Source organism: Sciurus vulgaris (genome assembly GCF_902686455.1).
Source record: "Sciurus vulgaris genome assembly, chromosome: 6".
Lineage (NCBI taxonomy): Eukaryota > Metazoa > Chordata > Mammalia > Rodentia > Sciuridae > Sciurus > Sciurus vulgaris.
This window is the reverse complement of record NC_136466.1, coordinates 42,176,909-42,198,352: the sequence shown is the minus strand read 5'-3', so window position 1 is coordinate 42,198,352 and position 21,444 is coordinate 42,176,909. Positions and strand designations below refer to the sequence as shown.

Sequence of the window (21,444 nt, the reverse complement as noted above, 5' to 3'; positions counted from 1 at the left end):
TTTGGTCACAGTGTTCTATAAACATGACTTTAAAAGTCAAATACCTTTTGTTGCTGGCCTTCGATTGATAAACACATCTCCTGCTCTTCCTTTCCACACTGTTTTGCTTTCTAGAGCTACTCACTTTCAGTCCCAACAGAATTAAAAGGCAGGTTCTGAGTCAGCTAAAATCTGCTTCAACTGCTATCTACCTCCATTGATCTAAGCAGTTTGTTCCTACTGTTAATATATTATGTGTTGACTTCTGCACAAAAATCCCACGGGCTTTCTAGACCTTCCCCTTGTCCACATACTCACCTGCTCTTCATTGTCCAACAGTCATTTCCACAAATGAGCCAACTCATTTATTTATTTTTTAATCAGAAAACTTTATTTAAATTAGAAAGGCAGCTAACAATTGTGTTTTCTTGTGCACATCTGTGCTACTACCTCTAGTTTTTGTCAGATAAAACTGAACAATCCTCAATCTGATCTGCTAATTCCATTTTAGTTTTCTGGGAGACATTCTCCCTGCTAGAGCTTGTCATTCTGTTATTTTAATGGGAACTTGGAGGGAATAGAGATGGATGTGAATATTCAGCCCACCATATTTAGTAGGACAGAAATCTCCATTACCATTTTTTTTCATCTAAAAGAAAGATCATAAGGGACCTGGGAAACAGGTTCCCAATTTTATTGATAGATTCACTTGTGGCTGCTGCCTCCTTTCCTTGCAATAAAAAGCCTCATTTTACCCACTCCCCAGACAAACTCTGTTCTGTGTCTTCTGTCCAGCAGTGTCTGGCAGGAAGCTGAGGACCTGCTGGATGCCCACCTGTAGCTCTCTGTGGTCCATGAGGCAGCCAGCATGTGCTCTGTCTCTCAGCATCCTCTCCTCTTGTTCTCTCACAAAGTTCTTGACCCGAGGAGACTGCACAGATTCTCATTTTGACCTGAGTCTGTGAGGGCACAGATGGGATCGGTTGTTAAGATGGGCTTGGTGGTTATGACCTTTGTAAGGACATTCCCTAGTAACCCTAGTTCTGAATCCTGTTGTCTCTTGCCAGTCTGAACCTCAACTCTCCTGTTCTCTGCTGTCCCTCTTGTGCTGTCCTTTCTCTGTGCATTTCCCCACCAGATTTCTGCCTTTTCTTAGGGTCCCTTTTCTCTTCAGAGTGAAGGTTCCACAGCCCAGCCACTTTCTTGATGGATATCCTCTGGCTTTGCTTCAGTAGGAGCTGAGAGCTTAGCCAAGGCAGGTGTTAGCTGCTGTGGCAGCAAGGGAGGAGTGCTTAGGTTCCAGGAATTCTCTGACTCTTTGTCTCCCTCACCAGCCCTTTTCTTCTGCCTAGTGTGTGCATGGATCTGTGCACGTGCAGCACATGTTCCATCCTTTTGTAGCTGGCTGATAGGATTGTCTGAGGTTTGGGGAATGTGATGAATCCTCACCTTTAACAAAGATTCCCAGGCTCTTCTCGCTTGGCTTTTCCCATCTTTCAACATCTGTTTTCTCCCGTTGCCCTTTTCTCTATCTGGTGGTGAGATGTGTCTGTGGTAAAGAGGGGAGGGTGTCGTTAATACCATATCCACCATCATGGTGCTTCCTGGTGCTGATGCTGTTGTAGTGTATGGGTTCTGGCAGCATTGAGGGTGCCTGTGCACATGCAGATGCCCTGATGGATTCTCTTTATCTAGTATTTCCTGAGCTCTGGCTTTGGATCACATCCTGTGTTATGCATTTTATGGGCATTACTTTGTTTAATTCACACAACTGCTGAGGAAACCAAGGCACAGAGAGGTCAGTATGAAGCCATATAGCTAGTAGGCACGGAAGCAGAATTTAAACCCAGGCAGTCACTCCAGAGCTGGCGTTTGTAACTACCACCTTCTACAGCTTCCAGGCCCCATGTGGATGGAAGAGCCTTGTAAGTCAGTAAGCGAGGAGTGCAGGTGGCTGGAGATGGCATTTTCCATTGGAAGTATGTGCCTGGAAGCTTGTGCCATGTAGTCACCAGATTTCAAGAACAGACAGCATAGACAGACACCCAGCTGTCTGCTAGACACAGGGTGTCTAGTCACCTTGGGGTAGGGAAGCACCATGTGGGCGTCTCCTCTTCCTGGTTGGGCTAGTCCCTCCCCACACACGTTGCCTCTTGCCTCACTGCAGGAGGGAGCCCTCTCACTTTCCCCGGCTCAGTCATCATGATCTTCAGGCTGAGACCCTCCTCCCTGTGGTTCAGGCTCATGACCATCTCCTGGATGACTTTCTTTGCAGCCCTCAGCTGTGCACACCGGGAGGTCATGTTCTGGGATGATGCAGAAGTTAAGACCTTGATGAGAAGAAATTAGAAGTGAAGGGACAGCAAGACTGCTGCGTTTAGAGAGAAAGTAGAGTGTGGTGTCTGTGCCTACCCCTTGCATGATATGGGTCTACTTTGTTCCTTTGTCTTGCACCCTGGTCCTTAGATGGGGCCTGGTGCTCTGCCATCGCTGCAGTGTTGGGCCTGTGATCACCAACCTCTTGGACCCCTGCCTTTTGTTAGGAGGTGTTTTAAGCCGACAAATTGCAAGGAGACCTTCCGTATAAGAACCAGAAATCAGACCACCTAACACTTTGGAGCTGAGTGACCCTTGGCTCCTTTTCTCCTCTGTGATGGGTGTAGTCCATTCTGTCCTGTTTCCAGGATGGTTTGGAGATAGGGGGCAGGGAGGAGAAGCAGAGTAGACACCCTGGACTGGGCTCGAAGCCCTCCTGCCAGCCTTCTCATTTGTACTGAGAGAACCTCAAAGCTGAATCTAGGCTGGAAAGCAGGAGTCCTTGGGTTACCACCACTGGTGCTACAAGCCACACACAATTTGGGGAAGGAGGATCACTTTCATGGGCTTCTGCCTTTGATTTCTCTTTCTCCAGATGCACAGGCAAGTATGTCTTGTACTGCCTCTCTCATCGTCCCCAGGCTCTGGCCAGTTGGGCTGTGCCTTCACTTGTCTGCCTGTTCCTTTTCTAGTGAAAGATTTCTTTTTCTGTTACTATTGCTGCTATTATTGCTACTTAAATACAAAACCCATCCCTGATCAGTACAGGAAAAGCAGACAGGCAAAAAGACCATGAAAAGCACCACCATCTACCCAGAGATAACCATAGTCAACACCTTGATGTATATCCTTCTGGGACCTTCTGGATTTTTTTCATTGTATATGTATGTTTTCCAGCTTTAAAAAAAATCCTTAGCATTTATCCATGTTGGCAGATACATTTCTATACCATTATTTTAAAACTTTAGAGAATGTATTCAGTAAAAGCAACTTACACTCATGCAAACAGTACTTACATAAAAGAGCAAAGTCCATCTTCTCGTAGGCCTTCTCTCTGAAGGGGACAAAGGAAGCATATTGGATAGCCCTACAGAATTTGTATATTGTAATTTTTAACTGACATAAATAGAATCATACTGTACTCATTGTAGTTTTGTTTGACAAAATATAAAATCTTGGAATTCTTTCTAGATCCTTGTGTATGGCTATATCTTATTATAATTTTTTATCTGCTGTATCATGTGGATGAAGTATAACTTATTTAACAAGTCCTCTGTTAATGGACATTAATGTTTTCAGTTTTTTCTTTTAGAAAATGCTACAATATGAATTCTTATTGATTTGGGATATACTTGCTAGCACTCCTGTAAGGATGCAACTTTGGTAGCATAATTGTTGAACCAAAGAGAATGTGCATTTTTAAAATATTTGAGTTGGGGATGTGTTCAGCATAGAGCCCTTGCCTGGCATGCACAGGACCCTGGGTTCCATCCCAGCACCACATAAATGAATGAATTTATAGATACTGCCAAATTTCTCTCTCAGTAAAATGAAGGAACTTTATTTTTAAGGCCAGTTGTGGCTTTCTGAGAAGTCTTCAGCCTCTGGTGAGAGCAAGACTTTGGGAGGGGGCTGGAGCACCTTTCTTTCTTCAGGAGCCTGTTTGATTCCCTGACTCCTCCTGCAGTCCTTTCTGTGAATCCAATTTCTCTCTCAGAGAGATGCCCCTGGATTTTTACTATGATATTTCTCCTGTGGGTTCCACATTTAGAGGTTGACTGTTTAGACTCTTGCCCCCAACTGACAGTCTCCCAATCCTCCTGTGTAGCTGGGAAAGGGACTCTAGTATTTTATGCAGCCTGTTTCTTATACATCATTATTGTTGTTTCCAAGGACTGCTTAATTTTTAACCTTGGTGGCCAGTCCCTAGGTTTATGGGGCCTTTGTTTGGTCATGCAGTGGGCCATCAGCAAAGCTGGTGGGGAAGGATGTTAATGGGACTTCATTAATGAGATGGCAATTAAAATTCTTTGAACATGTTGTTTACATCAGTCTGCCAAAGCTGAACTGAAACCCTCCAGCCACAGGATGGAAAAGCCATCGGATTTCACGTGCTCATGGAGAGAAATGGGCTTTTTTTTTTTTTTTCCTCCCTTCAGTTGATTGAGTCATTTGAGACCTTGGAATGAAGTAATTAAATTAAGGGCTACAGAAAAATTTGGCAAAGCATTTAAAATACATGAACCTCTGACTCAGCGAGGGTCTTATAAAATTACCGTCCTTGTCCCCAACTTGGTATCAAGAAATGGTGGTGGTTGGGGGTGGTTTACCATTTTTGAACCCTTGCTGGGGTACACACACTTTATAGGCATTGCCTCATTTTTGTCAACTAGCTATAAGAGGTGCCTATTATTTTCTCAAATTATAGGTGAAGACCCTGAAACTCCAGAGAGGTTTAGTAACTTGCCCAAGATGGCATAGCTTGTGAGTGGCCGTGCCATGGTTTACAGTGAGGCTGCCTGACTCCAGAGGCCTGTGCTCTGAGCCCCACTGCTTACCTCCCCACCTGCACTTGCTAGTGCAGCCTGTTTGCTGCTGGCAGTTGCCTCCTTCCTTCCTCCCCTTGATTTTCTCTTCTAATGTGAAGGTAGCAAATGCAGCAGCAGTGCAGACACAGATAGCTTTTGCTGCTAGCTCTTCTCTTTTGGGGAATTTCGGGACACTTCCTTTGTTCTTTCTATTTGCTGGGTAACAAGGATCTTCAGTGTTGCATTCTTGGCATTGATAACTGGGGGGGTGGCAATTTCAGTATAGCCCTTGGCTCTGTATTTGTGCAAGAGGGGAGAGAGAAAAAGAGAGGAAAGACAGGACAGTGCATGTGTTTCTGGAGTCAAAATGGAAAGGAGAGTCAATATGGAAAGAAAGCTCATTTCCTTCCATCCCTGGGGAGGGTGTATGTAATTATATTTAGTCTGAGTGCTGGTGGTTGTGGTCCCTCTGGAAAGGAGTCAAGGTAGGTGTCCCTTACTTCCCTGTGGCAGCAGGATCTTCTCCCTGCAGCAGAGAGATTGTGGGCTTGGAAAATCAAATATTGATTCAAGAAAGCTTACTTCTGCTCTCCAAAAATAGGATAATGAGGACCAGAAGAGAGAGACTGAAGGTAGTTCTATAGTTCTATTTCAATTTTTTTTTTTTTTTACCTTGTCAGATGTTTTGATTCTTTGTGTGCTCACTTGTGTTGAGCTGAGTTCTCCTGTAGTTTTGACTAGTGGTTCAACTCAGGCACTCACACCTGTTTCCTGGGGCCACTGGTCCTGGGGAATTATAGGGTTAATTTCATCTCTGCAGGTCAAAGAAATCCCAAGTGGGCCATCAGTTCCATTTGTTCTGGACTGATAGCTTAGATGATCCAGATCAAAGGATTTGGTCTACTTCATCCCATAAAGAGAAAGGAACAAGCTTGGGGCTAGCTTGGGAGGTTGCCTGAGTCTTAGACAGTCCTGAAGAATGTGGAGTTAAATGCAGTAATTATTTTAGAGTTTGGTATTGAAGATTCAGCTTCAAACAAGACAGACTTGGTCCCTGCCTTTTTGGGGCTCCTAGTCCCAGTATGACAAAAAGACTTCATGTGATAAGGCAGGGTGGTTGGTGACGTGACGTTTCTTGTTTTGGGGGATTGGGGAACACTGAAGAATACCACTACATCTAGCCTGGTGGAGAAAGTTTTTTTTTTTTTTTTTTTTTTTGGTACCAAGGATTGAACCCTTGGGTTCTTAATCACTGAGCCACATCTCGAGCTCTTTTTTATATTTTATTTAGAGACCAGGGTCTTGATGAGTTGCTCAGAACCTTACTAAGTTGCTAAGGCTGACCTCTAACCTGTGATCCTCCTACCTCAGCTTCTTGAGTTGCTGGGATTATAGGTGTGTGCCACTATGCCTGGTGAGAAATGTCTAATTCATGGGTTAGGTCTGACTTTGGAACCTAGGACAGACTCCAAAATGCCTTGAATACCTTTCTCTTTCTCTCTTTCTCTCTAGCACCCCAGAGAAGAATTCTTATTTTATGGTATCTGTATTGAGCTTTACCCCCAGTGGCTTCCTCAGGACTGGTTTTTATGATCTTAGGGACTAAGGTGCTCATCAGAATATTTGTTATAATCAGATAGCTTTGGTCTCAAAACCTGGCTCTACCACTTACTGTTGTGTGAAATCAAGCACATATCTTAAACTATCTGAGCTTCTGTTTCTCCATCTGTAAAATGAGGATGTTGATAGGCACTTCACTGCTGTTTGTTAGCTACTATGAGATTCCTCAACCTCCTCCACCTGTGTCTTCAGAGAAATCCTTTTCCTAGGATGCCACCAATTTTCTCATCCTTTTAACATTGGGAAAATTGTGTGTGTGTATTGCATGGTGGGGGAAAATACTGAAAGTTATATGCTGATTCTCCCTCATCTCCATAATTTCTTATCCTAATAGAAAGGAACACACACATAATGTTTCATTAAATAGGACCTGGAACTTAAACTTTGCGACTTAAAGTCTAGCTAGTTAAGACTATTAACTAGAATCCTTAGTTGATTGACACCTGTTTCTCTGTTTCTACTCTTGGTTAAGAAGAAGCAAAAAGACAAGAAAAAATAGTTTATTACTAGAGCACGCCCCTGCAAGGGGCTAGCCTATGGTTAAAAAATGCCCTGCTCCATGCCCATATGGCTCTCCCTGAGATCTAGCCTCACCTGTCTCTCCATTGCATATCCTGGAGCCTGGCACAGGTCCCCATACTAGTGAGTGCTCAGTAAACCTTTGTCAGGAGACTGACATGGTACAGTGTAGGTGCTAGCTGGACTCCACTACTGCTGTTCTCTACATGTGCTCTGAATTTTCCTTCTTCCCTGCTTTTGTTTGTACTTGAAGGGCCTCTCCCTGTCATGGGCCAGTGAACTTTGGGTTGGAACTATTGATGCCTTTCCTTATCTTCTTATGAGCCAGTAGACCCCTTGTAGGCATCAGCTCGTTTTCTTTCTTTTTTGAAGAACTGCTGCATTTGGTATATCAGGCATTAATAGTTATCTAATACTTACAATGGTCTCAATAAATATGAGTTTTATATATTTACTTATTTGCCTATAATACCTTTATGAGATGTATGCTGTAAGTAGTCCCATTTAGTGGGTGGGAAAACTGCAGCCAGGGGAAATTGAGTAGCTTGCATTACAAATAAAGTTTGTTGAACTCAGTTTTATTACAAATAAAGTTTGTTGAACTTGGTTGGTAAGACCTTGCAGGTCCACAGTCCTATAGTCCTAGAGGATGTCTTGATGCTATGGAAAAACTTTTCTGTTAGAGTGCTGCTGCCCTAGAACTGGGCTGCGTGAAACAGGAATGTGGGCTGGTAATATCCATCCTTCGTTTCTAAAGCGCTTCTTAAAGATTCCAAAGTGGATTAATATATAGTCTCATCTTTGAACTTCAAGTGAGCAGTCTCAAAACATAGGTCATGTGTTCTTCCATTTTATGGATGAGGAAGACAAAGTTTGGAAAGAAGTACCGGTAGGAGGTCATTTAGCCAGGTTTTCTCTTAGCCAAGGCTCTTCACCATGTTCTCTGTTAGTACATTCAAGGCAAAGCAAAACGAACAAAAAACCAAGTAATTGTTAAAAATGACTCTCAGGGAAGTATCTTTTGGAAGCAGAGTAAATGCTTTCTGGGAAGCAGCTGTGAAGAGGGCTGACTGGAGTACACAATCTTCTACCAGAATCCTCTTCCCAGAAAATCAAGTTATATCTCCAGGGCATCCTGTTCTGGTTTCTCTCTCTCCTTTTTTTTTTTTTTTTGGCAGCGCTTGAGATCAGACAGACCCAGGGGCTCATAGATGCTAGGCAATGCTCTGCCACTGAGCTATATCCCCAGTCCTTTTTGTTATTTTATTTATTTGTTTGTTTACTTATTTATTTATTGTGGGACCGTGTCCTGCTAAGTGGCCCAGGCTGGCTTTGAACTTGCAATCCTCCTGCCTCAGCCTCCCGGGTAGCTGGGATTATAGGTGTGTGCCACTGCCTGGCTCTGTTGTTTCTGAAGTGTTGCTAACAGAAATGAGACTCTGGCCAAAGATTCAGGAGCTCAACCCTGACTCTTCAGACTAAAAGGAGAAAAGAAGATGGCGATTTCCTGCCTCTCCTTATTTTCATCCTTCCTTTCCAATCCACTTTTACTTATTTAATCTTAATTAGTTTAAATCCTTGAGTGGTATAGCATCACATATATTCTGTGGCCTTTACTGGAAGATTTCTTTCAATTTTGGCACAAACAGTGTCAGTGTTTCCATGGGCATAGTTACCTTACTCCAGATTAGTCTGGTTTTGTTCAGTTTGCCTCCAGGAGTCACCATGTTGTTCTTTGTTTTGTACACATAACTACATCCCTTGTCCGAGTAGAATTTGTTTCATCTTGGGCATAAACACCAATTTTAAGAACACTTATATGCTCACTTTGGTTTCAGAGACTGCTCATAGCCAGTAAAAGTGGCCCTGTACCATGGCCTTCCAGATGAATTTGCCTTGTATATATCCTCTTCCTAGAAGACCTCACAGCCTCCAAGAGCAGTTTCCTTCCTCACTCCCTTTCTTGGTTGCTTCCTGCTCATGCTCTGTAAATTTCCTGGGTCCCTGGACATCGACCTTGGATGAGAGACTACTGACCATTGATTCCCTTATTGCATACTCCCTACAAAATACTGCATCCCTGGAGGATTTCTGGATAGGATTTCAGGGGAAGGTTCTGTATGAACAAAGAAGCAGTCCACTCTGGAAAAAAGGGACCTAGATTAAATCTGGCAGGCCCACAGGGCTAGAGATGATATGTGGGATGACTCCTTTCTGTCTTCATTTAGCTCTGAGGCTTTCTGGTTTGTTCCTCATACCACCTAGAATATGCATTCCTACATATCCATTGTCTTTCTTTTCAAAATCCAAGCCCATTTACTTTTGGCTTTGCGAGCTGTAAGGAAAAAAAAATTATTTTTCACAGCATAGAATCTTACTTTCTTATCTCCTCCTGTTCTCTTCATTCTTTTCCCTCTTCCAATAGTTCTTTACTCAACCAAACACAAAAGTGGGAAGGCCAGATGTGGCTCTGGACCATAGAGATGTTGCTGTAGTGTACAGGATTCTCCTCTGACCCTAAAAGCTAGAGGCTTTCCTGCTGACTTATAGAGAAGCAGAGACCAGCTTCCTACCCTGCTGACTCTGGCAGTTGTTTCCCTTTATGAAGAATCTGACTTTTAGATCAGGTGCAGTAGTGCATAACTATAGTCCCAGTGATTTTGGAGGCTGAGACAGGAGGATCACAAGTTTGAGGTTAGTCACAGCAACTTAGTGAGACCTGGTCTCAAAATAAAATTTTAAAAAAGCAGAGGCAGGCTAAGAGTGTGGTTCAGTGGTAGAGCACTTGCCTAGCATACATGAGGCCCTGGGTTCTAGCCCAAGCATCATGAAAAGAAAGAATCTGACTTCTAGGTTTGTCTTATTATTTAGGGTCAGAGGAGAATCCTGTACACTACAGCAACATCTCTATGGTCCAGAGCCACATCTGGCCTTCCCACTTTTGTGTTTGGTTGAGTAAAGAACTATTGGAAGAGGGAAAAGAATGAAGAGAACAGGAGGAGATAAGAAAGTAAGATTCTATGCTGTGAAAAATAATTTTTTTTTTCCTTACAGCTCGCAAAGCCTGAGTTTCAGGATAGACAGGTTTTAATAGTGTTGATAGAGATATCATTAGGCTGGTGAGGAGCAAGTGGAGAGCCCATTTTATAAGTGAAAGATGAGATTGTTTATAACTCGATCTTTGAGAATAAAATATTAACATTTAAAGAATCTGGGATGAAGGTGGGAATTCACAACAGAATCTGAAGTCATTTCCATATAGAAAGTTAACAGTGATTTTTGCAAAAAATAATTATATCTTAAGTTCTTTGGTTTTTGAGAAGTTGATGAGTGTGAGAAGGGTTTACCCTTACTCTGATTTTCTTTTTCATTATGTAACTGCAGCCAACTTGATATTTTAATAGACTCCCAGGGCTGGAGGCACCTTGAATCTCTTTTAAGAGTCTAGCCAGACCAAGTGGGGAGGGATGCTGTCCGTTAGAACAGGGTGATGAAGCCCAGAAGAGAATCCAAGAGGTTACCAGTTTGGGTGGGGCTGCAAAGAAAGAAGAGGAAGGCCTGGAGGGCAAGGAGAACAGGTGCTCCTCCATGGTGCAGGGTGATGAGAGAACTGAGAAAGGGAAAAGGTCAAGGGCAAATGACAAAGGTCCTGTGATCCCCAGAGCTTGGGAAACTAGAAATCATCTACCTTTGGGTGAATTCACCTTGGAAGAACTTGTAAGACACTTGCAGATCCATTCTCTTCGGGGCAAAGGAGTGAAGCAAGACAGGCAGTGTTACTCCCATTTTACAAAAGGGGATTGTGATACCCAGAGAAGTGATGCTTTTGTCCCAAGGGCACAGCTCATAAATGGCTAAGCCAAAATTTGACCTAGGTTCCTTCTTTCTGAAGTGGGTGGCATTTCACTGAATCTAATGCTCAGTACCAGCAGGATGATGACCCAGGCAAATGTCATGATAGGAACTGTCCCTGGAGTTTTCCTTGTGTGAACCTCAGGCCTGTGGGTGTTGTCTTGTTCTAACTGTCCCCAAATTCCCTTCCATCTTAAAGCTTTACAGCTTACAGCTGGATGTGAGGATGGTACTGCCGGTGAACCAGGGACTCATTATAATAGGTGTGACGTTGGGCAAGAAATGATGATCTCATCTTCTGATGATCTAGTGTTGACCACCTACAAGAATCCTCAGAGACTTCTAGCCACCCACCTGTGCTGACTCACTTGGGTTTGACTGAGGTACAGGGGGCAACTGTGTTTGCACCTTGAGAAGTGAGCTCAATTACGTAGGCGGGTCCCAGTGGGGCTCTGCAATGACATTATTAATCTCATGGAGCATGAAAAATATATAACCTCAGTTCTCTCTGCTCCATATTTTTTCGTTGATGTTTAGAACACAGGATCACATAGGGTGATGCATGTCTGTGCTGCTGAATTAAAAAGCCAGTTTCTCTCTGGTCAGATTCCTCTTTGTCTCTCCCTCTTCCTCCAGTCTGGCCCTCCGGCCTCTAGCCTAAGTCTACAGATTGGCATGGCCTTGGCTCATGGAAGAGCAGGAGTGTGCTATAACTTTGTTTTCTTAATTTCTTTCTTTCTTTTCTTTTCTTTTTTTTTTTGGAACAGAGCAGCACTTTCCAGAGGTGATGCTGGGAGAAGAATTTCTTAGCCTAAGTCTGGACCAGGTGTGCAGCTTGATATCCAGTGACAAGTTGACTGTTTCTTCAGAAGAGAAGGTATGGAGTGGGCTTTTGGTGAAACTGGAACCTCACTTGTGAGGATCATGGGATGAACTTGTGGTTCAGTAAGATCTTTTTTTTTTTTTCAGAGGAGAAAAAAGTTACAACTTTTTTAATCCTTGTAAAAAAAAGAGGGGGGTGGACTCTTTAAAGAAGACATGACAGAGGTGATGGGGGTGATGGCAAAGCTGCTTCTTTTTAGTGTGTACTGCAGTTTGTCAAGCTCTATGTGAAGTCTTATGTTCTTGAGTCCATTCGTCCTTAGCTCTGAGAAACAGGCCTTGCTATCATACCCTTATTAAAAAGAGGAAACTTAGTTCTGATTCCTCTTCTACCAGGAAGAATTTCTTTGCTCCAGGGGACATAGTCTGCCGCAGTGAAAATAACAGAGGCTTCCGTGTTGGCCAACATCTTCAGTGTTTGCAAATTAGCTGTGTGACCTTGGGCGAGGTACTTTGCCTCTCCTCTGTTTTCTTACTTGTAAAGTGAGAATAATGCACCAGATTCTGCCAGACCCTTGTGGTGATTAAGTGGGATATTGTCGTATGTAAAATGCCTGGTACTGTACCTAGTAGGTACTCAGTCAGCACCAGCTGAGTTTATTCTTGACCTTGCACCTGGAATTAATTCCTTGCTCCCAGATAACAGGATAACATTGACCTTGCCCTTCTGTTTATTGTAGTTTGTTCTAAGCTAATCTTACCTCTCATACCCAACTATTAGGTCCCTAATCTTACTCATTTCTTCATCCTCAGTAAATAGTTCTTGAATCATCTTGGTCTGCTTTTAGCATCCCAACTTGAAGTCCTTTCCTGAGAGAATATTCAAGGAAAAACCCTTGAAAAGGATTTTTTATTAGATCAAACTTCCCAATGGCATGGGTCTAGAGAATGGAGACATATTCACAGGTCTCTACCTGTCATCCTGGGAAGGTTTGATGGAGAAAAAGAGCAATTGTTTATTAGAACTGTGCACCTTGAGTCCTGCAGTAGATCCCAGAAGGTGACTGGCACAACAAACTTGACACTTCCATGGGCAGGAGGCCTCTGCTTCCAGTGTCTCTGATGTGAAATAGCACCTTCAGGGAACTGTGCCTGGCCAGGACACAGGTCTTTTCCTGCCTTAAGCTCAGGAGCTGAGACGACACCTTTGCTTCTTGCCAAATGTATTTACTGTCATCTCTGGATTTTGCCCCAGACGGGCACAATTGGAAGAAATGGACCTGTCAGTTAATTGACTGTGTGAATGATGAGGCAGTTGGTAAATTTGGGGCCAGTTTAAGCGTATTCTCAAGTGTAGACTGAGAAAATGGAAGTGGTCATATAAACAAGAGAATGTTTGGGTTGATTATGACCCTGCTACCTTGAATTTGTGCTGGTCCATCCTGCTCTGAGATCATAAGTAAGTTTTCTTCAAGAGAGGGTCTGTTGGGCTGGGGTTGTGGCTCAGTGGCAGAGCACTTGCCTCCTCAGCACCACATGAAAAAAATAAAGTTATAAAAAATTTTTTAAAACTTAAAAAAAAAAAAAAGAAGAGAGGGTTTATTTGTGCTTTTTGTGGCAGGATCAGGATTGTAGTAGGAGAAGGAGAGGCAGTGTGGTGCCCTGTTAGACCACTGGGACTTTGGACTCAGGCAGAACTGGTTCCAATCTCTGCTTACTGGCTGCATGACCTTGAGAAGTCACTGGTTTCTTTGAGTCTTAGTTTCCTGAAATATAAAATGGGAAGCCTAGTACCTCCTTTACAGAGTTGTTATGAAGATCAGAGATAATGAATGTAAAATATAGGATAGCAGGCACTCAATAAATGGAAGTTGAAATAATTGCCATAATTCTCCATTTTGAGGCACAATTAATAATAATAATGGTATGAATTTTGTCACTTATAGTGTTAAAACATGCTTGAGTTAACTGAATCTTTTCAGAAATAAACATGACTTTAAATGCACACTCTTAAAAACTGTCTGTAGTGGTTCTCATTAAGTCACATGCTTATATATGAATTGTTCTTTCTGTATAAGCATTATGTTTGGTTCTCAGAAATTATGTATAAATTCAGAAGTATGTGATGATTTTCATAAAGCATATCATTTATGCTCTGGATCCGTTTAGTGCCTTTATACTGGCAATATAATTTATGAAAGAGTAGTAGGATTTGGTTTGTGTTTCTCATTGGCTAAACTCAGTTTTATTTTTCCTTGACAGATCAAGTATTGCTGGAAGCTAAATAGCTAAAAACTTCTGACAATTTGATGTTTGTCATCTGAATACTAGTCCTTTAGGCTTTGAAGATTCTGTGTCTGTTCCAGATTTTGTGATCTCTACTCCCTTTAATCATTTTGCACATGATAAGTGATTTCTTGTATGTGCGATAGCTTTTCCTTTCAATATTGTTTTACAGTGGGATTTTGTGAATGTATTTGAAGTGATGTTAGGAGTGTTAGTTTAAGTGAAAATTCAACTCTAGTTAGTGTTAATTTTTGCAAGAATTCAACTGAGTTCATTATCAAATAGCCTGTGTTCAGCTAAATCCTTACTGGAACAGTAATATCATGACTGACTTCTCTGCCTGCAGCCCACATGTATCTTTCAACATATATTATAAATTACAAACATGAAAGTGGGGAAAAGTTGTGCATCCTAAGATAGGAGATGTGTGGTATTTTATTGTTAATGATGAGTGTAAGTAGTAATGGCCCGGCTCAGGCAGCCTGCTTCTTGAGAGTACTGGACAGGTTCTGCAGTCAGAGTGGCTGGGTTTGAATCCTATCTCCCTTACTTGAATAAGCACCCACCAGAATGTTTGTACCACATGGTAAGAGACTTTTTTTGTCTAATTTTCACTGCTACAGTGGTATGAGGTTCATGGTTGATACAGAAAATATTTCTTGAATGAATAAATAAAAGAACCTCTCTTAGGCTCAGTTTTCTCATCTGTGCAAGGTAGTGATTGTGTAGTATCTATCTTGTAGAGATGTTCTAAGAATGAAATAACACATGAGAAATGCCTAGAACACAGGAAGTGTTTGCTACTGTAAGATACTGTTATTGCTGTTATGATTATTGTCACCACTACTATAACTACTATTACTGCTACTAATAAATGTTGACCCTGGCCTTTGTCAGGGAGAAGCTCTCTCCAGTGCCCATGTTGGTTGGGGCTATTGGTGTGACCTGGGGTTCAGTGCCTAGCAGGGGCTGGGGGTGGTAGTGACCTTGCACTCTCCAGCTTCCCTGGCACCCCCAGTCCTTCTTCCAACATTGCTCACTTTTTCCTGGACTCTCATCCTCCACTGAACTCATGCTCCTTTAGGCTGAGGACTCTGTGGTCATCTTTGTGTTCTGTGTAGTGCTGACACATGCCCTGGGAGGCACTGTGGAGATGCTTCGCAGATTTTGTCTGAGGGCGTGAACAAGCAGACTGGGGCTGGACTCTGCCCTGAGCCTGCTGAGAATTCAGGAATCATTTTACCATTTTTCCAGAGAATAGGGCAGATAGGTGAACTAGAGGGCAAGGGAGGTCTTTGGCCTTTGCCATTTCTCTCCTGTTTTTCCTTCATGTGGTATCTATTTAAAAATCCCTGTTACCTGGAGAAGACAGAAGGATTTGGTAGGTCTAATAGAGTCTTACTGTTTCTTTGGGTAGGACCCTCCCCTCCCTACCTCTCCCCACCAAGTTAAAGCCAAGACACAGAGGAGCCCTTCCTGGCATCTGAGTTTTTTGTGTGGGAGGTGCAGAAGGGTCAGAGCTAAGCTTGTGAGCAGACAGCCACTGAGCATATTCCCCCATGAGGGGCTCTGGCCTTGTGCATCCTTAATGTCCCAGGGGATGGGTAAGCAACCTTCCAGGACCAACATACTCTAAGGAAAAGAGAAAAGAGAAATGGATGTGACTCCTGAGTCCTAGTGTGTTTTGCCATTGAATTGTTGCAGGGCCATGCAAGTTATTGGATTTTTCTGAATCTTTGCTTTCTTAGCTAGTGAATGTTTCTGTATCTCAGGAATTCCCCATGCTTTCTTAGGAAACACTATCGAGGCTTTTCAGAGACATCTCTGAGTGAGTACTAATGGGGAAGGCCTGCATTTTAGGTATAGGTAAGAAAGAAATTAGTTGAATCTCTTTAAAAAATTAGATTCTGTGTTTAATGAGAACTACAGGTTAGTATTTCTCTGTATAATACATTTAAAATGTGCTGCACTGCATGTCAGGAACCAGATTGTAGTATTTTATGTTCTGGTAGGGACTGTGTCCTTATCTTCCAGGATCACTAGTGTTGCATGCCTTTCTGTCTGAATTTCCAGCCTTGGTGGAGGGATGCAGGCTGCTGGCTGTGCGATACAGGCTGAAGAGCCATGGCCAGTAGCCTGGGCTTTAGTGGTCACTATGGATGCATTATCTGGTAACCAGCTAGGTACCTTTCACTGTCTAGGCTGAGATGTTGGCAGCCCTGCTATCTGCTGAGGTCAGTTTCCAGCTTCTCAGCCTGTAGACAGTGATCTGGCCTGGGTTCTGCCTCAGTGTTCTTCTTTTTCACTTTTATTCTTTGGAGACTGCGATTCCATAATCACCTATGTGTAGAATACTACAGAGCTATGAACAAACATCTCTCTCTGCAGCCCACTGTTCTCCAGGCACATTTTACACATTTTTTTTAAAAAGGTGAAGTTTGTATTGTGGTAAGTTCATAGAGAAGTAAGATGTGTGCAGTTCAGCACTTCACAGAGTAAAACATCCACATGACCAGCACCCAGTCAAGAAGCAGATCCAGGGCTCCCTTCCTGTCAGTACCCCCAAGCCCAGGAAGGGTAACTACTATTTGATTTCTTATACCATAGATGAGTTTTACCAGTTCTGGAACTTTATATATATGGAATAATGGAATACAAATATTTTTGTATTTGGTTTCTTTTGTCCAATATACTATTCAGCACATCTCTTTTAATCTCCACAGTGACTTGCAAGGCAGAGGTTATTGTCTCTGTTTTGCAGAGGAGGAAACTAAAGCTCAGTGAGGGACACAATTTGTTAGCCCTACATAGCCTCACTTTGCCCTTTTTGAAGCTGTGTCTGCCTCTTAAGACCCTGCTCTTTAATGTACCACCCTGATAGGAGGACCCAGGGACAAATGACACTAGTCTTCACTCTTCAGGAGCTCCTGTTTGGGTGGGCCATATACTAGAAACATGTATCCATACTGTGTGGCTGAAAGAAATTATTGCTTATAATCAAAGATCAAGGAAAACACCTTGGACTTTACTCCAAGTTGTTGGGTAGGAAAGTCATATGAAAAAGGGACTATATGAGCTCAAACTTGGAAAATGAAAGTAGGATTTTTGGAAAGCCACTCATCTTGGAGGATAGGAGGAATAAAGACATAGAAGTCAGGAGTGCTTGTTGGACTTGGGGGGTGGAGCAACCTGTGTAGTGAGAATTGAGGATCTTTGAAGAGGGGATTATGAGAGATGAGGCTGATTGTGGAGTAGGGGTCTGTGAAGAGGAAACTTTCTTCTTTAAGTTCAGTATTTGGTCAACTGTGACCCATTAAACCATAATATTGCAATATGTTTATAGGTGCCCTCTCAAAGTTAGCTGGGGAATATTTGGGAAACTAGTTGGTCACTTTCTGCCTCACTTTGCCCTTTTGTAAGTGAACAGCCTAGCTCTTCGGTAGGGCATTTGCGAGTCTGAGATTAAGCAACTACGAGAAAGAGCTCTTTAGGTGTTGTACAAAACCTTGAGATAATGGTGCTGTCAGATAGTTGCATGCATTTGGATTGGTTTCAAGTCTGGGGAGCCTTCAAACCAGCCAGTGGTTTAACACCTGGCTCTCCAGTAAATAAATAAACCAAACAAAGAATAAAGTAAAATCTAAAAGTTCTGATTCATTTGCAGATTCACTTGCTGATTGGCACAGGGTAAATATATCCACCAAGGCTAATTTCAAACCACCAGCATAATGTCAGTAAACCCTTAGTTGGGAAGAGACATGGATAATGAGCTCCAGCTGCCCTCAGTTGTCCCTGTGACTGTGAGGTGGGAATATGGCTAACACAGCTCTTGTTAAGCTTTCATTTAAGAAACAAAACCAGGAGGCTGTCAGAATCACTCTTGTGTCTGCCAGTGCTGTCTTCTTGATTTAAAAGAATGGCAGCAGATTGGGCCTGTGTTATTGCCCAATCCCTGGGAAAGGAGCAGGATCCTCAGGGGTGATGTCCCAGGCGGTTGTGGAGGGCTGTCATTGGTATTATAGAATTAAGAACTTGGTTTTCCAACTCAGTAGTCTGCCCAGGGTTTTTAACTAATTGTGCCTCTGAGATGAACTATTGCATAATGGTTTGAACCTCCATTTTGGGGGTTAGAGCTGAATTCACATCCCAGATCCACTACTTCCTGACTGTGACCTTAAACAACTTGCTACCTCTCTGAGGCTATTTCTTCATCTGTAAAATGTGAACAGTAACACCTCCTTCACATGATTTTTTTGGTGTGTGAATTAAATGAGATCATGCATGTAAAAATGTGTAACGGTGTGCTTGTTACTGATAAGGTTAGTCCTTCTTCCATCCTACTAACAAATAAGGTCCTGCTGGAACTTAGGCCCCCCTCCCCCCACCAATATTGTCAAAATTAGCTTCTCCCCCATTTTGATGAGAGTCACCCTTAGGTGGACCCCTCACCTTGCCAAGTCATCAGTCACTCTGCCTTTTTAACTTGAGTTCCCCTTCTTGATTCTCAAAATACATTTTGAAAGCTGGAATCCCTCATTTTACTCAGAGGCATCAGGTCCAGCCTGACTTGGCTTCTTGTCCAACCAGAGGGTGGGATGGAAGGATCGGGCTAATCTAGTGTCCACTGGCCAAGTCTTGTGCTTACATCAGAAGTGTGGTGAACTGGGGACTGTAAAGTCTTTTTCTCTAACTCTTCTGCTCATAGCAATCTTGTACCACCCAAGAAATTGGTTTAGCCACATGCATCAGTGAGGAAATGATACTATTTCTTTGTTTGAAACCCCACGCCTATCTTGTGGGTAGCTGATTATTTGAGAGGACATCATCCTGCTCCTGGGTATCTGCTTAGATTTTAGAGCAAAGGGTTAAAAAACTTTTCCTAAAACAGGCCAGTAGTGAATATTTTAGCTTTGTGGGTTAATAGATTTCTCGGCTCTGCTATTGTAGCAAGAAAGCAGCCCAGATGGTCTGTAAACACACGAGTGTGGCCATGTTCCAGTACAATTTTATTTATAAAAACAGGTGCAGAATTTGGCTCCTGGGCTGTAATATGTCAACCCCTGCTAGTAGACATTTGAGAGGCAGCTAAGAGTATGAGCATTAGAGCTGGGTTTGTGGGGAATTCAGGTCTGCCTCTTTCTAGCTCTGGGACTTGGGCAAGTCACTTTATAAAGGGTAAGAGAACTAGTCATTGGATTGCCATGAGAACTCAGGAGGAATTCAGAAAGATAATGTCCTTTATGGGAAGGGCTTTTGGGAATGGCAATGGATACTTTGAAGGCTAAATTTATTTAAAGTTTATTTGCTTGTTTCATTTTCAAATGTGAAGTCTAAATGAAAAAAAAAAATACATATGTGGCCTTCTCTAACTGCTGAGAAGGTCACTGCTATTGCTGAACGCTGTGGCTTTTCATGGCTGGGTAGGTAAACAGTGCAAGTAAGCGGAACCAGTTAGACTAGTCAAGCCAAAAATGGAGATAAGGTTAAATATCGACTTTGTCAGACTCAGCTTGCTTTTTAGCTTTTATGACAATGATTAAGCTAGTCGATGGGGAAGAATGTTATCAATAAATTAACCCTACGTACTCAAGGACTTGCACTTCATTGCTCAGCAGAGTTTTGTCAGCCAACCACTTGGACCTTTACTTGGTAGTGTGGGGGAAGGAGGCCCAGAGCAAATACTCTTCTCCCCCTGCAAAAACTCTCCGTCTGGTGGAGGAGAGTAGGAAGAGGCGTGGATAACCACATGCAAGGCAGAATGGTGCTGTGACCACCTACCTCCGCCCTCAGCAAGGCCAGCTTCTCCATCAGCCACCTGCTCTTCCCTCCGGGCCAGGATTCCAGCCCCGCTTCCCCAATCCTGCTCTCTGCTGCAGCCTGGGCAGGTCCCACCTACCTCCCAACAGACTTATTCTGAACTCATATGTCCATTCATTCATTAAAATATTATGTGCCAGCAAATAGGACAAGGTTCCTGTTCTCATGGACCTTTTAATAAAGGGTTGGTGGGAGAAACGCATCGACAAGACAGTGCTGTGAGGGTAAGGAGCATGGTTATATGAAAATTTATATTTTAAAAATGTTCTAGACAAGGAGGATTTCCGTGGTGTTTATGTGCTTATGTCAAGATACAGGTTATTTTATTCAGAAATGTGAGCAAACTACAGAGGTGCATGCGTGCACACACACACACACACACACACACACACACACACACACACACACACACACAAACACACTGTTCCTTTCCTTTTGCTTTGTTCCATAAAAACATAAAAATTATTTGTGGGGTGCCATGTGATGTTTTGAAACGTGTATATATTGTGTAACGTTTAAGTCAGGGTAAACTTACCTGTCTCCTCAAATTATCTTTTCTTTATGATTCAACATCTTTATGATTCAAAATCCTGTTTTCTAGCTTTTTGAAATGCACAGTCCATTATCCGTAGTTACCCTACGGTATGACGCTACACCAGTTTCTTCCTGCTCTCTAACTTTGTATCCACTCATCAGCTTCTCCTCACCATTTGTCTCTGTTCCCTTCCTTTCCTTTCTGACCGATAACTTCATGATTCCTTGCCCAATTAAAATGATTCCTGTTCTGATTTAAGATATATCTAGGAAATGGGACTAAGTATTTTAGATGCAAAGCATTATTAATGTATCAGTACATAAAAAATATATAGTTAGGTTAAGAAAAATTGGAGGTTTTTTTTTTCCTAGTAGATAAAGCTTTTATTTCAACTTCATGTCAGGTTGTAAATTTTGTTGCCCGTCCCCACCATTTCCCCTTATAATTTTTCTTTTTCCCTTCACTTTTTATTTGGAAAACATCAAGCATATTGTAAAGTTTGAAAGAATGCACATCTACATATTCTTTACTGAAATTCACTAGTTCATATTTTGCTTTATTTTTCTCTCTACAGAGTTGATGTTTTGTTTTGATGAACCATTTGGCAGTAAATTGTAGACACCATGACACTTCACTCCTAAATATTTTAGTGTGCACCTACCAGATATTATTTTCTAACCATGAAATCATTTTTTTAAACAATAGAAATAAGTTTTATTAGACATTTTGCTGCACTAGATCTGTGACATTTGGGAAGAAAATTTTACAAGAATGTTGGAAGTACCCAAATTTGCTTATATATCTTCCCATGAAGTACAAGTGTGAAGGTTTGAGAAGGGCAACACTCATTTGGGTGGTCCCAGCAGGAGGTGGTCCCCTCCATGATTCATGTTTACACACCCACATACCCACTTGTGGGTGCAACTCCAGGTAGAAAATGTAGCAGACCAGAAATGTGGGAATACAAAGTCCTTCTGGGGGCCTTATGGAGAAATGAAATTACAGATATTTGATTTAAACGGACCCACATATATTCTCTTTCTACACCTGTTTTTATGTATTTGGATAATATACAAATTAATATTTGGATAATATACAAATTAATATCTGGCATTTTCTCAATTTTACATGCATTTGCCATGCCATTAGATGAATTAAATTTAAAAAAAA

At 42.2% G+C, this 21,444-nt stretch overlaps 1 protein-coding gene across 4 annotated transcripts in view; it reads left to right on the top strand.

The window, feature by feature from the left end:
- KLHL3 (kelch like family member 3) overlaps positions 1-21,444 on the top strand; it is a 104,052-nt gene that overhangs the window by 44,103 nt on the left and 38,505 nt on the right. For 2 of the 4 annotated variants that reach the window (XM_079143890.1, XM_079143892.1), the window contains one exon: positions 11,582-11,691. In XM_079143890.1, the coding sequence (XP_079000016.1) occupies positions 11,582-11,691 (110 nt within the window). The remainder of the gene's footprint in view (positions 1-11,581; positions 11,692-21,444) is intronic. The other 2 variants (XM_079143893.1, XM_079143891.1) reach the window with 1 other exon arrangement.